We start from the raw sequence: 14,780 nt of genomic DNA, 5'->3' as shown, positions 1-14,780 counted from the left end.
ATGAAAGGGTAATTCATTTTGATTACAAAGCAATGACATAATTTTACCCTTAAGTTTATTTTGAAGAGATGGGGAAATAAAACTACCTCTCCCTCCATGAACCTTCCAAGTGCTTAAGTTATTACTGTTTATATCTTAATGCTTCACAGTGGTTTAAAAACACCTATAACTTCATCACTGGGAAAGCTTTGAGTGTTTAAGAGTATTTGTCAGTTTTCCCAGTATAGCTGGAAACATTAATAAAGGACAAAGGCATATTAACTGCCACTGTTGGAAAGTTCTGGCTTCAATAGCTGGCTGATTTAATAAAGTCTTGTTACAGTAAAATGATTCAGCTGTAAGCAGCCTGTTAAAATTGTAATAAGTACAATAAGCAATGCACTTCTTTTTTTCTGTTCGTTGGGGTAGTGTTTTTTCATGCTGTCAAAGTCCGCTACAAGGAAAGCTGCAGTGTGCTGCAAAGTTGTTTGTCAGTGCCTTGGTTTATTTTTGCAGAGAAGTATTGATTACAGAATGAGAAACATTTGGTTTAACAGCGATCGATGAGGAGCAAACAAAGGACACTGAAGTTTCACTCATTTTAATTTGAACAAAAGTACAGTACCTGGTACAATTTATGATGGAGTAACAAATGACATCTACTCTCTCTATTCTTATAATCATGATTCTTTCCTGTCATCTGTGAGTGAAGTAAGTTTAGACAGAGGACCTTAGTCTCCTGTGTGCTGGTTTTGGGACCAGGTTGCACAAGGGGAATTTGATGGAAAGGTCCCGCCTCATGTGGGAGCCCGGGGCTTTGGGCTCCAGGCAATGGGGGTTCAGGTGTCTTCTGTGGACAAGAGGCACTTGCTCAAATACTGTTTGATTACTATGTTTTATATTGGGGGAATTAAATACTCATTGCATCAGGAAAAGTTACCCTGTTAAAGTAACCAAATAAGAGATGAAGTCACAAATTCTAGTTTCCATTTCAATTAATATTTCACACTTAATTCTTGGAAAACAGAAGTGTTCCACCAGCAAGGGGATGGGGGTTAGCCCTCCTCATCCCCCTTTCCTTACTGCATGCTGTTCCATGGCTGCTGCCTGAAGCAGGCTTTCAAAAGTGGAGTGTAAGTGTCTAGCTCCTCTCAGGCAGAAGAAAAACTTAAAGCTTTTTCTTCCTTATCTTTATGAGTATATCTTTACATTTTGAGTATGCTTTTCACCTAGTATGGAGCTACCACTATCTCTTCATGCTTCCCAGGCCATTTGCCTGTGTGTGCACAGGGACTGAAGGCAGTGATGAAATGAAGGTCTTGGGGCAGAGGGCCCACATCTAGGTTTAGACCGATGTGACCTGTCCCAGGCTTCTTGCACATCATCTTGAACAGGCAATTTATATTTCTGTACACACCTTCCTGACAGTAATTTTCCAAACCCTTGTATATGTTGCAGCACAGCCTTTATATTGATGAATGTCCTTATGTTTGTATCCTGCCCAGTGAGCTGGAATCCACTAATTTGGTTAAGTGGCTCCAGAGTTACTGAATGCTGATATGACAGTGATTGCAGTATGCAGCACACTCTGAACACCCCCAGCACTACTGCATTGGTACAGATAGTCCCCAGTATTATAGCAAAATAGTGTTTCTGAGTACTTTGAATATATATATTTATTCATAACAGTATTGGGCATTGACTTGCTCTAAAAACCGATTTGCAGAATTTTAATGTGCTTCTAGTAGCTATTTGTTTGCTTGGTTTTGTTTTTGTTGTCTGCTTCCTCCAGTTGATCCTCAGGCTGGTACCGTGTTTTTTTTTCCAGACCAGGCTGTGATTCTATTAAATTATTACTCTTAATGCAAGGTATCAGATGCTTATCATCAGAAATTGTATAAGAACTTACAGACAGACTCACTTCAGGTTAGTGGTGCTGCAGACTGTATACAACAATAACAAAAAAATGTATTATTTTCTCCCCCTCATTTAAATTCAGTGCAAAGTAACTGTTTGAAATCAATATTAATTATACAGAAATTGTAGCCCTCTTTAGCAAATGCTTAAAAATAGTTGTTAAAAAATTAATGTGCAGGTTAATAGCCCGATTTAGAGCAACATTAAGCCTGTGTTAAGTATCCTGACGTTGACTTTTTTTGACAAAATTGTTCTCTGATGTTAACATGATTGGTAGTGCCATAGTAGTACCATCTTATGATACACTGGGAAAGCAATGAACAAATTCAAGAAGAAAGAGGAATCTTGCTTCCGTGTAAACAGCAGCCCATTTTACTACTTAGGAATTAATCTTAAATATGAGGGGAGGTTCCATTTGTGCCTCCTATAAGACATCTTTCGTATTTGAGCTGAGCAGTCCCGTAACACCGGTCTGTTTGTAAGAACAGTAGTTTGTAAGAAGGGCTAAGCAGAAAAAGGAGGGACCACTTTCTGTGGTGCTGTCGGGCTGACTCCCTTTTGAACACCTACAACCTGTGCAGCACGTGTGGCATGTGTAGGCCAAATGTCTTGAGTATTTCATTTGCAGGTGTCTATAGTTTTAAATCTTGATGCACAGCCATGTTTTAACATAGAGATATTATTGATCAATGGAGTAGTATGATTTTTATGTGGAAGACAACTAGCGAAGTTAAAAATAAAATATTTTGGTGTGGTGGAGTCCTTCAACAGGACTGGGGAGAAAACAAGATGGAAAAGCTCCTGGGCTGAGGTTAGGACAGGGAGATCACATGCCAATTACCATCACAGGCAAAACAGACTTGACTCGGGGAAGATCAATTTAATTTATTGCCAATTAAAATAGATCTGGACAGCGAGAAACAAATTTAATCCAACACCTTGCTGCCCTGCAGAGCTTTGGCCTTTCTTAACTACACTGAGGTGCCCCCGGGGTAGCTGAGGGGCTCAGCGGGGCCCTGTGGTAGGGCTGGAACTGGCTGGAACTGGCTGGAACCAGATAGAAGCATCTGGAACCAGCTGGAACTGCCTGGAACCAGCTGGAAGCAGCCGGAGCCAGCTGTGCCCACACAGGGCAGCCCTGGCCTCTCCTCACAGAACCCCCTGCCTGCACCCAGCCATGCAGGCCCAGCACATCTAACCTACAGAAAACCTACTTTAAGAAAAAGTGAGGTTGTTGGCATGGCACAGTAGGGTGGGGAAGGAGGAAATGTGTTTGTTTGTTTGTTTTTGAGTGCAAAGGATACAAGATCATCAGTACTCGGGAGGGCAGTCAAGTACGTCCAGCAAAAAAAAGTAGGATGAGACTAGAGGATTTTGAAATAAGAAACCTGCTTGAGTTAGGCAAATGCTTGACCCCAGTAAAGAGAGTACTCTGGTAAGTTTTTGTCATGGTAGCCTGCTTTGAGTGACAGGACTGGCATCTGCTTGTTTTATTTGCAATAATGATTAAAGGAGGTTAACTGCAAGTCTCCACATTCAAAGGCATGACTGTTGTCCACATATAAATGTAGGGTTGACAGTGAAATAGCCCTGAGAGGAAAAAAAATGGGTAAGAAGGTAGCCTTCCCATACAAAACCTTAACCTACTACATGTTTGAGTCACAGTGGGTGTAAAGCTGTCGCCAGAAATGAAACCCTGATCGTACAGCCCCTGCCCTGTACAACATGCCCCTTGCTCTGCCTTTTGTGGCTGCCACTCGTGCTGTGTACTTTTATTTTTTGTAACTTCTGTATTTTCCGCTGGGTGTTGTAGCATTAGGGGTCATTCAAGAGCTCCAGAGCGGAGAGGTTCGCAGTTGGGTGTAAGGTGGAGGAACCAGGTCCTGACATTTGCGACATGGTCCCGGTGAATTTCAGGAGACATAAAGGCTGCGTTGGGCCAGTCCTGGGGCCGAGAGCATGGCTATTAACCAGGGACTCTGAAAATAAGCTTTGTCTGTTTGTCTCTTCCTGGAGTGCTGAGGAGCAATTTGGATCTTTCTGTCAAATACATGTCCTAATTTCGGTTGAGCCATAAATAGTTTTCCTGCATTTTGTTTTGATCATGAATCTCGCTCTGATTTCTTGCTTAACTTTGAGAAGACGAATTAATGTGTGGTACATGTCCCTGACTGGATGAGAAAGGAAACATTTTGACATGAACGTTTCTACAGCTACACAAAAAGGAACTTGTTGACGTGCAAATGCTTGCTCACGAGCATAATGAGCAGCTAGTGAAACTCAAATTGCTCACACGTTCATGAAAAAGTAACTACAAACAGTACTTGTTCAAGTGTTAAAATATTCTAGTACTTAACACAAAAGTATTGGTTGAGCTTGCTAACCCCGACTTTCAGTCTAGTTTGTTCACTTGAAATTTTTGCATATTTGGAAAGCTACCAGAGATCTGACAGGGAGATGTGATGAAAGTGAGGCTATCTGGAGAGGCTGAAAAAGGGGAAACGAGAGTGAGGTAAGGGTTATACTTCTAAGAGGAGAAGGTTATAGCTGTGCGAGGAGAGGCAACAGGGAAAAGTTTGAGCAGAGCTCGTGGTGAGAAGAAGCTGCAATTAAAGAAGAATTGACAAGTGGGAATACATATCACTTCATTTGAAGATAGCAACGATGTTTCTGGTGTTAAAACATATTGATGTTTCACAACACTTTCTTTTTTATTTAACCTTTTCTTCATGTTGCATGCTAATTGTATCCCTTTCCAGTAAGCATACATTCGGTATAAAAACAGGAACTACTTGTGGCTACTTCATTTCTTTTCACACACCTTTATTTTGCACAGGAATAAAGTGGGTTTAGCACAGATGAGTTTATAAAGGGTGTTATGACAATGCAAAATTTCTGGAGAATTCAGGGTTGTAGTCTACTTCCAGGGACAAAAAAAAATCTGTGTTTAATCCTGGCCTTTCAGTGCATGAGGTTCACTTCTCTCTTTTGACTCTTCATTATGGCTTCTCTGTGTTTGAATAAAAATGTAGTCATCTTTTCTTGTAGATAAGATCGGTGCTGCTGGGAGCTGCTTACTGTACGTAGTATGTGTGAGTGTTTTGTGTCCTGGAGACTGAAAACTCTCCAAGTGTGGGTGGTGTCTTACTTGTTTTTTCTCCCTTTGGACTCTTTAGTCTTCTCCTCATTCATATGGGAAATTTATTGTTGTTGGGAAGAGAACCTACAATTTCAGGGTCATAGGCTAGTACTTTTGTTTCTGGTCTTGTAGAGAGTCTTGTGATTTGCTTGTTATTCGTCCCATACCCTCAAAGAAGCATAAGCTTTGTACAGCGAGTTGCTCGTATAACTAATACTGTGTCGTGATGCCGGCCCTTGAGGTGACTGAATAAAGACTGGACATTTAACTCAGTCCAGAAGTTCCTTATGCTAAAACATTTAATTCCTATAATATTATTGTTCTTGATAGGTGCATTTGTTACTGCATTACGGATAGTTTTCTTAAGGCAACTCCCACATCCTTTTCTCTTCCTACTCTTCAAAAAAAAAAAAAAAGAAAAAATCCTGTGGATGTGCTGATCTTTTTGTGTAGGATGATAATGCAGACTTTCCCACCTGAAAATACAAAGTAAGTGGTAGCAACAGCATTCTCTGAACTATCAGCAAGAGGTAAATGAAACCTCGAGATAGCTTACGCTGCCCTTCGACCTGTAGGGGACAGTTTGAATTTGTGAATCTGCTGTATATTCTATGTTCTGCTAGAAAATGTGGTTTTGTGGTTAGTGGCAACATAGCTGTACACAGAGATGCAACACAGTCATTCTGCAGGGCAGCATCAGCGAAGCTGTATACAACCTACAAAAGATTCGGGCAGTGAGATGGAAGAAAGGACATTCATCTGCTTTTTGAAGTGTCATATTTTGGTAAGAGACGCTGTAAAGTACCCAAAATATTCACAACAACTGTATTTCTCTGTAGTCCTCCCTGTGGAGTTGTGGCTTTGTACCTAATATAGAAAGAAGGTTTATCCAAGGACCAAGAGCATGGCCAGTGTAGCAGAGACATGGAGGTTGGTGCTGTATCAGAGGAAGATCATTGTGGCAGTAATGACGCTGGATGAGTGCAGAAGGCATGGCTGAATCTCTGTTCTTCAGCGTGTAACCACAGTGGAGCCGTTACTGCATCACGAGGCTCAGGCACAGTCTGGTGCTTTGAATTAGCTTGGGCACTCTGCAGTTCAGAGCAGTTCCTCCAAGGTGGCTTATCAGTTACTGTAGGGACAGTTATCGGGGTTTAAGTCCAATTTCTGTAGTCCTGTGAACTTGTCTTAAGCACTGATTAGTAACTATGCCTTTCTACTGGGTCATTTTCTATGCTATTCTCTGACTCCCTGCAAGCTCCAGGTGTCTCCTTAGCAGCAGCGAAATGCATCTATTAGAAGAGTGTTCAGCAAGGGCCACTGGAACAACATAATCTTAAAAATTGGTGTTGATGGAATCAAATCTCAAGAAATTCTAACAGTTTTTAATATTATTCTCATATCACTGGCCCGAGTTACTGTTCATGGGACAAATTCTCTTTCTCAAAGGTGCTGTGTGTCTTCTTCTTGGTGCTGAGCACTCTGCTCTTTTCATTTTAGCAGGAACAAAGGATTACTCAGCACCTGTCAGAACGTGGTTATGCAACCGTAAGAACAGAAATTAGATAGTTTAGTTAGAACAATATCTTTATTTTCCAATAATTTGTTTCTCATTTTGCAGTTTTACATTTTCCAGATATTGTGTGTGACTTAATAGACAAACCCCCTCTATTCTCTGAGTAATTCCCCATATTTTTGCACAAGTATGTGGATATTTCATTTAATCCTGTGCAGTCTCCCTTTGTGGCATCTGCTTATTTATCACTGTCTTTAAGATCCCTTTTCCACTTGGTAATGTTCTTATTTTTGGTCCCTTGGTTACCACTATTATAAATTATTATCCAGTAAGATTTATAGCTGTAAGACTTGTACAAATAATATATCTCTCCCATTTAATGGCTTAACACTAAGATGCCTTTGTTATTTTCTAATGAAATTGTATGTATAATTTCTAGATAGTTTTTTGCAGGTATGTCATGAAAATTTAGGTCAGCAATGGAACTCCATTAGAATGTCAGACAGGCTACAAATCGCAATTCACCAAGCACACAGAAATTTTTTAAAGCATATAGGTGGTGCATCCAGTATAACTTTACAGTAACTTAACCTATTCTTAGGCAACTAACGCCTTCGTTGGAGGAGTATAATGCAGTACCATGTTAATTGCTTTTTTTTTTAAATTGACTTTTTATCCCATTTAAACGCACAAGGATAAATTTAATTTAATTTAATTTAATTCCTGTGTAACAAGGTCACACAGGAAAAGGCTGTGCATACATTTTTTTTAAATTAAATTCACATTTTTTATAACTTTTCAGTTCATTCTACTCCTCCTAAATCACATGTAGCTACTTTTTAAATAGAGTTTTGAAATCATTAGGATGCTTTTCTATGATGTTTTTGTATCTGGACCTGAAGTTTAAAAAAAAAAAAAAAAAAACACAAAAAAACTCCAAGACATATGTCGATATATCCAGGTAGCACAGTATATTTGTTCCTGTAGTTCAAGAATTAACAACAAGCATTATCTATTTGCCTTTGAGAACTAGTAGTAAAAATAATGGCATTTTTATTCCTCTAATTGTTCAGATTCCCAGTTTTTACAGACATATTCATATGTTTGTCATAGTATCTCTCTATATAGACTCGAATAGACTCTGTCCTATTCATAGGAATCCTGCCCCTTATTTTTTGGTTTTGTTTGTTTGTTTTGTTTTGTTTTGTCTTATTTTTCTGGTTTGGTTACAGCAAAACCAGGGCTGCAGAATCATGTCCTTCTCTGTTCTTGTGACTGAATCATTAAGGGATAGGTGCAAGTTTTCATCATGACTTGATTCAGGCTTCCTGTATCTATCACCAAGCAAGATAGATCACAGATCTTAAATATTTTTGCAAAATTTATTTTGAGTCGAGGTGAAGAAAAAGCACTTGGAAGGAGAGGATGGTGTTTGGTTTTAAATAGCTTTTAAGCTGACTTCAGTAAGTATGAGCTATGTAAGTGTAGCTCACTGTGATGGGGATACTCTGAAAGGCTCTCAATCCCTCGTTTGTTATTCTGTGTATCATTGCCATTCCAAAAATAAAATGTTCGGACTGCATAGTTGAATATCTGATGATTTTTACCAAATTAAATATAAAATTTATCCTAAAAGTGTTTTACATGTACAATTAATAAATAACTTTCTATGGTCTTTCAGCGTGAGAAACTGATACATGAGTTGGAGGAAGAAAGACATTTAAGACTTGAGAGTGAAAAAAGATTACGGGAGGTAACACTGGAGTCAGAGCGTAGCAGAGCTCAGATGCGTGGGCTACAAGAACAGTTTTCCAGGTATGTTGCATAAATAAATTACATTCAAAATAAGAGAAGAACAAACTTTGATTCAAAAAGACTGATCAAACCTCTTCATAGCTTGAATGGGTGGAATCTAAGGCAAAAACTGCTTTCCCTCTGAAGTTCTGTAAACATAGCAGGATTTTGTCAGAATGACTGTTGTGACTGTTCTACATGAGGTAAAATTTAAAAGGCTTATGCCATTTTTCACTATAATGGTGAACATTTTAATTTCCAGGATTTTGTATTGGTTAGAATTCCCGGTAATATTCTAAGATGTACAGGTCTTCACTTCTCAAAATAAGTCCATGTTTGGTTGCTTTTCTGTTAACCAACAGCAGTGGTTTTGATCAATCTCAATAATGACAAAAAAGTGATGCCTTTTGCCAGCTGGGTAATCATTCTCCTTGGACAAGCTCAGTGCCTCATCCTGCATCTACTGTAGCAGAGCTCCACGTACAAGGGAGCCAGCCTTGAAAGGGGGATGGAAGACAAACTGTTAATTCAGATGGCCACATTAAGGATTGGAGTTCTTTATCGTTTTTATGAGGCGTGATGAGATCTTGTACATCAAATAGAATTTTTTATTGTTTTTGTCACATGAACAGAAACAAAACAATCAAAACAGAATTGAAAGAGACAATGGAATTTTATGTTGTATATTTTCCATCAAGATCCAGTATTTTAACTCACTCCCTTAGGTCTCCTTCCCTTAGGCCCCCAAATCATTGAAAAGTTCAAGTTCAGTTTCATATGATGAAAACAAGCTATGGGATGTGTTTTTTCCTTTGGTTGTTTTGTGTGTGTGTGTTTTGTTTTTTTTTAAGGCTTTCTTTTTAAAATTTTTTTTTAGTTCTTGGGTTTTTTTTGCTCAGTGTCTGCCATGCTGATCCTCTCTCTGAGATTGGGTTTCTAGGCAACGACAAAAAAGCAGTTAATAGCAATAATAAAATTTGTTCTGATCTGTTATTTTGTTTTTGGAAAAATTCCATTAATGTTCTTTAGATTTAAAAGTGTTCAGAGAAATTTGAAATTCTTTTTCTAAAAATGTTAAAGATGTTCTTTTTCTTTTTTCTTTTTTTTTTTGGTTGCTGTTTTTCTATGATTTTTGTTTTCAATTTTTATTTATTCTGATCAGAGTCCCTGTATAATATACACAAATTAAATACACCTGTACTCTTGTTTAGAAAATGTTCTTATATATTAATCCTTGTTTATGGACAAATTTCTTGAGGTGCTGATTTTAGAACAATAATTACAGTCACAATAATTAGAAACCTTTGAAATAAACTTTTTAAGTTGGTGCAGTCCTGATTAAGAAAAAGGAAGGAACGAGGTGAGAGGAAACCAGAATAACATGTCCGTAACTTGGTAAAATTTTATCTGTTGCATATTCAGATCTTTTCAGGATAAAGCTTCATTATTCCTGTGAAACTGTGGTAGCCTGATTCTTTTCTACAGTATTTCTGAAAAGAACTACTGTATTATTAGTTAGGATCCCTGAAGTCCACTATCTTCAAATTAATCCATTCTTTTTCTTCTATTATTTTATTTGCAGTCTAGCTTGCTCTATCTATAAAGAAGCAGAGGGATACAAGCTCTTTGGATTAAAGCTGTTTGTCTCTATTTTTGTATCTCTGATTTAGATAAAGGTGAATACAGTCTAAATCAGTGTTATGTTCCGTATAAGACTGTCTGCACATTAGCTATATTAATTGAAGACAAACTTAAATACCACTTTTCATTAATAGCACCTGAGGTTGGCCCTGTTATTGCCTGTAATGAAAACTGTCATGGGCTTCGTTGTGCTATGATTTTATTTTAGTGTAGACCAGTGCTAGGAAGAGAATGCCTCACTTAAATGTACTTCAGTTGCTTTTAAAACCTTGTGTTTGTCATTATGAACATTAGTGGTTACTTTTTCTTATATTTAGTAGAATATTAAGGTACAGAACTTCTCCTTAAATGGGAGTGTTTTTCTCACCCTGTTTGAGCAAGTAATGGCAACAGGATAATCTTGTGTTCTTTGGAGACTCTGTGTTGTTTGAAGGATATGAGGCTTTTTTTCTCCAGTTTGAGCGTAGTTAAATGGGACAAGACAGGTGGTGATAGGAAATATTAAAATTAAGCAAATAGGAAGTACTTTAGAAGAAAATGACCAGAGAATAATACTCTGGGCCCAAATGTTCGGGATTTCAAATGAAGATAGACTGAAGTAAGAACATGTATTAAAGCATAAATCTTTTAAATCTGCGTAATTCCTGAACTGAGTTCATTTACATGTAGTGCAGTTGGTTAAGCTGTGATTTGGAGGTGTTTCTTTGCATCTCAAATATTTTATTTGAAAGAGTGAAACATAATGGTTCGTGGATAGTGGCTACCTGTGGCAGGGGGGGTGGAATTAGGTGGTCTTCCAGGTCCCTTCCAACACAAACCATTCTGTGGTTTCCATGATTCCACGACTCTGTGAAAGCTGTAAGTTGACCTTTCTAATCAGTCAAGGAAAGCTGCTTGTTCCATGCTGAAATTTTGTGAAGACTTCAGTCTATCAAATAAGCATCTAGTTTGAGATTGAGGAATTCAGAACACAAGGGTTTTTTGTCTGATTTTTGTTGTTGTTGTTGTTTAATTGATTGACGCTTCTGTTCTTACCAAGTAAGCAGTATTCCAGGCTAAGAGTCTGAAGTAAATCGAAGTTCTCTTTCTTAACATCTATATAAATCTGCCAGAGCCTTAAGATGACACAGTGGTTAGTTTGATAAATATGTGACAGTTACACAGAAGAAGAAAGAGCTTTTAAAACCAAACTTCTTCTCTAGAATTCCATTGTGAATTCCATGCAGTTTTAAAATTGTCTTCTAATTTTATTGGAGGGGAATGTATTGGAGGTGCGCAAAGGTCCTGAAAAAAATATATTTAATGCTAAAACTAGGATTTTACGCTCTAGTTGAATGCAGTTATTTTTTCATTGCCTTAGTATAATCTCACCTTGAAGTGAAATCTTTGATGTTTTCTCTCTTAAACCATGGAGATCTGTTGCTTTACTACAACTACTCTGTTACTATATAAGGCCCTTTTTGGCATAGCAGTGTATAGATGAACGTTGCTTAAATGCACAGTGACTAACCCTATAAATACCTATCACCCAGTTCCTTCCAAGATAGTGTCACGCAGTCCAACTTCTCCATTTTGACTGTTGGCATCTCTCATGCATATACTGACAGGTTAGCATTCACGATAGGATTATGCCTGCTGTCTCTTTATCCAGCTCTGGAAGAAATTGGGTCAATTCTTCTTGATTTATTTTATTTTATTTTATTTTATTTTATTTTATTTTATTTTATTTTATTTTATTTTATTTTATTTTATTTTATTTTATTTTATTTTATCTTTGATGGCTCACAGTTTAACATTAGCTCCTCCTTGGACGTGTTCCATTTTGGACATTAGAGAAGAAAATGCAACCACTGCGTCTTGTGTATCTCCTTGTTCTTAGATTCAACTGTGCTTTTCCTAATTTCAGCATCTTCCTACAGCAGTAGGAGCAGAAACACAACAACCCTGCCCAAAGCAGTAGTGATTTATAGTTTCACTCTAAAAAGCACACTGATATACGCAATATAAATTGATTACATTTCTCTGCTATATATCAGTAAGTAATACAAATTGGTTTTTGTTGAGTGCATACAGTAGATGCGACTCCAAACTGGGATTAAATGGTAAAGCAGTAAAAGAAGTAGCTTTACTTAAGTTATTTTGATTAGTGTTTTGGTCTAAATGGAACCAGTTTAATAGAGCACACCATTGCAAAGTATATCTTTAAACAATAATTGAGGAAACTGGTATCAAATCTTTAAAATCCCTTTTGGGTAAATTTAAAAAATTCTTTCAGTTAAGACGATGTTGTTTATAGGTATCAATGCCTGTGACTGGAAAGCTGCCTCAGGCTTTTAGGGGGAGATGTTACTGGAATTGTAGGAAATGATCCTTGTTTGGTCTGCCAGAGTCCTGCAAATGGGATGAGTGTAATTCTCATTAGACCATATTTCAGCATTCCCTCACGTCAGTGTTGGCCTGTCGCTTCTGATGAGGGGAAACGTGACTCCTACAAACCTGATAATGCTTTGTGTGAAAGGACTGTGTGTCCATTATTTTGAGCATAGCCTATATGCTTTTCTCCAACTATTTTTAATTCCTCTTGCTCTATTCAGGCTTGTCCACAGGTGAGTGGAGATGGTAACTGTTTTCCTAGCAATTGTGACAAAGAGATCTTTCCCATTTCCAGCATCATCACATCATCATGTCTAACCCTGTCACATCTGCTTGATGTGAGAGTGTGAGAGGTCACCACCTGCTTGCACTTCAGAGAGGCCTTACTGCCATGACTGGCAGTCCATATAGAGCAGAGATCATTTCTGAGAGCATAAACCAGCAGGATGTATCTGTAGCTCCTGTGGTCGGTCAGTTTGTCTAATGCCCATTGAATGCCAATTTAAACCATTAATAGCATTTCAGTCTCATTTCTGGGTGATTAAAATGCTCTCCTGGCAGCAATTTATGCTATTCCTCTGATTTTCTCATAGAAGGGATGAATAAAATACTGTGTAGGAATTCGTTCTTTTTCTCAGAGTAGTATCACAGGAGGAGCTGTCTGCAGTCTTCCTCTTGTTTGTGTAGTTCTGCAGAAATCTCTTGTCCTCCCCAAGTGGCCTGAACAGAAGGTTGTTGGGGGCCAGGCGGTCACAAAGATAGCGTTTGTATCAAAGGCTGGCCTTGTCATACTGCCTCACAAAACTGAGGCATTTAGGTACCTCTGGATATCTCTAGATGTGCCTGTGTGAAATGTCATGTAGAAAACTGGTGAATAAATACAAAACTAAACTTCAGGACTTGAAAGTGTTACATGTTGGGTGCGTGTCTCACTCCTACACTTACTGCTTGCTTTGCTGCTGACTGCAAGTCCTCCATCCTCAGCCACGTTGTGCTAGGTTGACCTTGGCCATTCCACTTTGTCCCTGCTACTCCTTCCTCATCACACTTTTCGCTGCTCCAGCTTGATCCCACCTTGTTTTGGGAGTGCTGGGAGGCCTGGGAGGTGTACGGGGTGTGTGAGGGGGGCTGGTCGCAGGGCCACAGGCATCAGCTCTGGAGCTGCTGCTCGCAGGGCGCTGGGCAGGGTGCTTTCACTGGAGGGGTGCTCAGCTCTTGGCTTGCCTTGCTAAGCCTCAGGACGTGGTATGAATAGCATTTTACTGGGGCTTTGACCTAATGCTTAGGATATTGATCTGGACTTTTTATTAGAATTGACAGAGTAAAAGGATGAAGTTTCTTTTAGATTAACACTGATGGGGTGAGCATATTAGTATTTTTATTTATGTGCATGTACAACCCTTAGGTACATATTTCATCCCTAATCCTTGCTCAGAAGTGTCAAGCACTGTTTTAAGTAAGATCAAGGAGCTTTTGTGTGAATAGTTTTTATGTGGCAGAAAATAAAAGAATGGTTTACCAAACCCCTGAACTTGAGTCTGAAGAGGAGGTCGCCTTGAGTTGTATAGGAGTTTTGGTCCCATTTCACAGGCTAGTCTGGACTAAACATTGTAGTGTCACATTGTTTTACCAACAGGAAGAAAAAACGAATTTTATAACTTCTCATCAAGCTTCATTTTTTATCTAAATACTGTAGTTTTGAAGGTACATACTCATGAGGAATATCTTCGTAGAGTTTATTACCTCAGTTTCCTTCAAATTCTCATTCTGATGTTCAAAACCATCTGGTTGAGCTACACATATTTTCATAACGAAGTTGAGAAGGAAAACAAGCAATGAGGTCAGAGTGACCGTAGAATACTGAAGAATCTGTAACCTCAAAACACAGAAGTGAGAGAAGGAGCAAAAGTTCTAAGAGACTACATTGTGCGACATACATTGACATACGTTACACTTTTAGAGAGCAATGGATTGCTTTGCTTCAGACATTATTGTAGACACATGGAGAGGTATGTGGAGATCCTGAACTTCTGTGGACTCTTCAGGCACTGAAGCTACATTAAGAGGAAGCTTATTTTAGTACCCCAACACAGTAGTAAATCAGGTGGTGAAGTTTCATGACAATTCTTAGTTGATGAAAGACCCCTCTCTCAAGGGTTCCAGGTAAGTAGGTAATCTTTGTCTTCACAGAAAAAAAAAAGATGGTTATCTGTGTGCTCAGAAAATCCTGATTTTGGTTTGTATTTGTATGCTGACAGTATGCAATACAAGTATGCATACTTGTATTTATGGACAGTTGCATCTATTGCCTGTTTATTAGATTTATCAGAGCATGAAATGATACTGTTTCCTCTGTTCTCCTATGTAGCGCTACACTTTAATAGGACATTGTGTTGTGTTTTGTTTTTTTTTCTTTTCCTT

The 14,780-nt window shown here is 38.4% G+C and overlaps 1 protein-coding gene across 27 annotated transcripts in view; it reads left to right on the top strand.

Moving 5' to 3' along the window:
• NCKAP5 (NCK associated protein 5) overlaps positions 1-14,780 on the top strand; it is a 435,214-nt gene that overhangs the window by 238,727 nt on the left and 181,707 nt on the right. For 23 of the 27 annotated variants that reach the window (XM_068687313.1, XM_068687308.1, XM_068687306.1 and 20 more), the window contains one exon: positions 8,233-8,366. The exons of the other annotated variants lie outside the window; for them this stretch is intronic. In XM_068687313.1, coding sequence (XP_068543414.1) covers positions 8,233-8,366 — 134 coding nt within the window. The remainder of the gene's footprint in view (positions 1-8,232; positions 8,367-14,780) is intronic. 27 annotated transcript variants of the gene reach the window in all.

Source organism: Anas acuta, chromosome 6, assembly GCF_963932015.1.
Source record: "Anas acuta chromosome 6, bAnaAcu1.1, whole genome shotgun sequence".
In the NCBI taxonomy this organism is placed as follows: Eukaryota; Metazoa; Chordata; class Aves; order Anseriformes; family Anatidae; genus Anas; species Anas acuta.
Note: the sequence above shows the minus strand (reverse complement) of the source record. Positions and strands in the feature narration are given on the sequence as shown.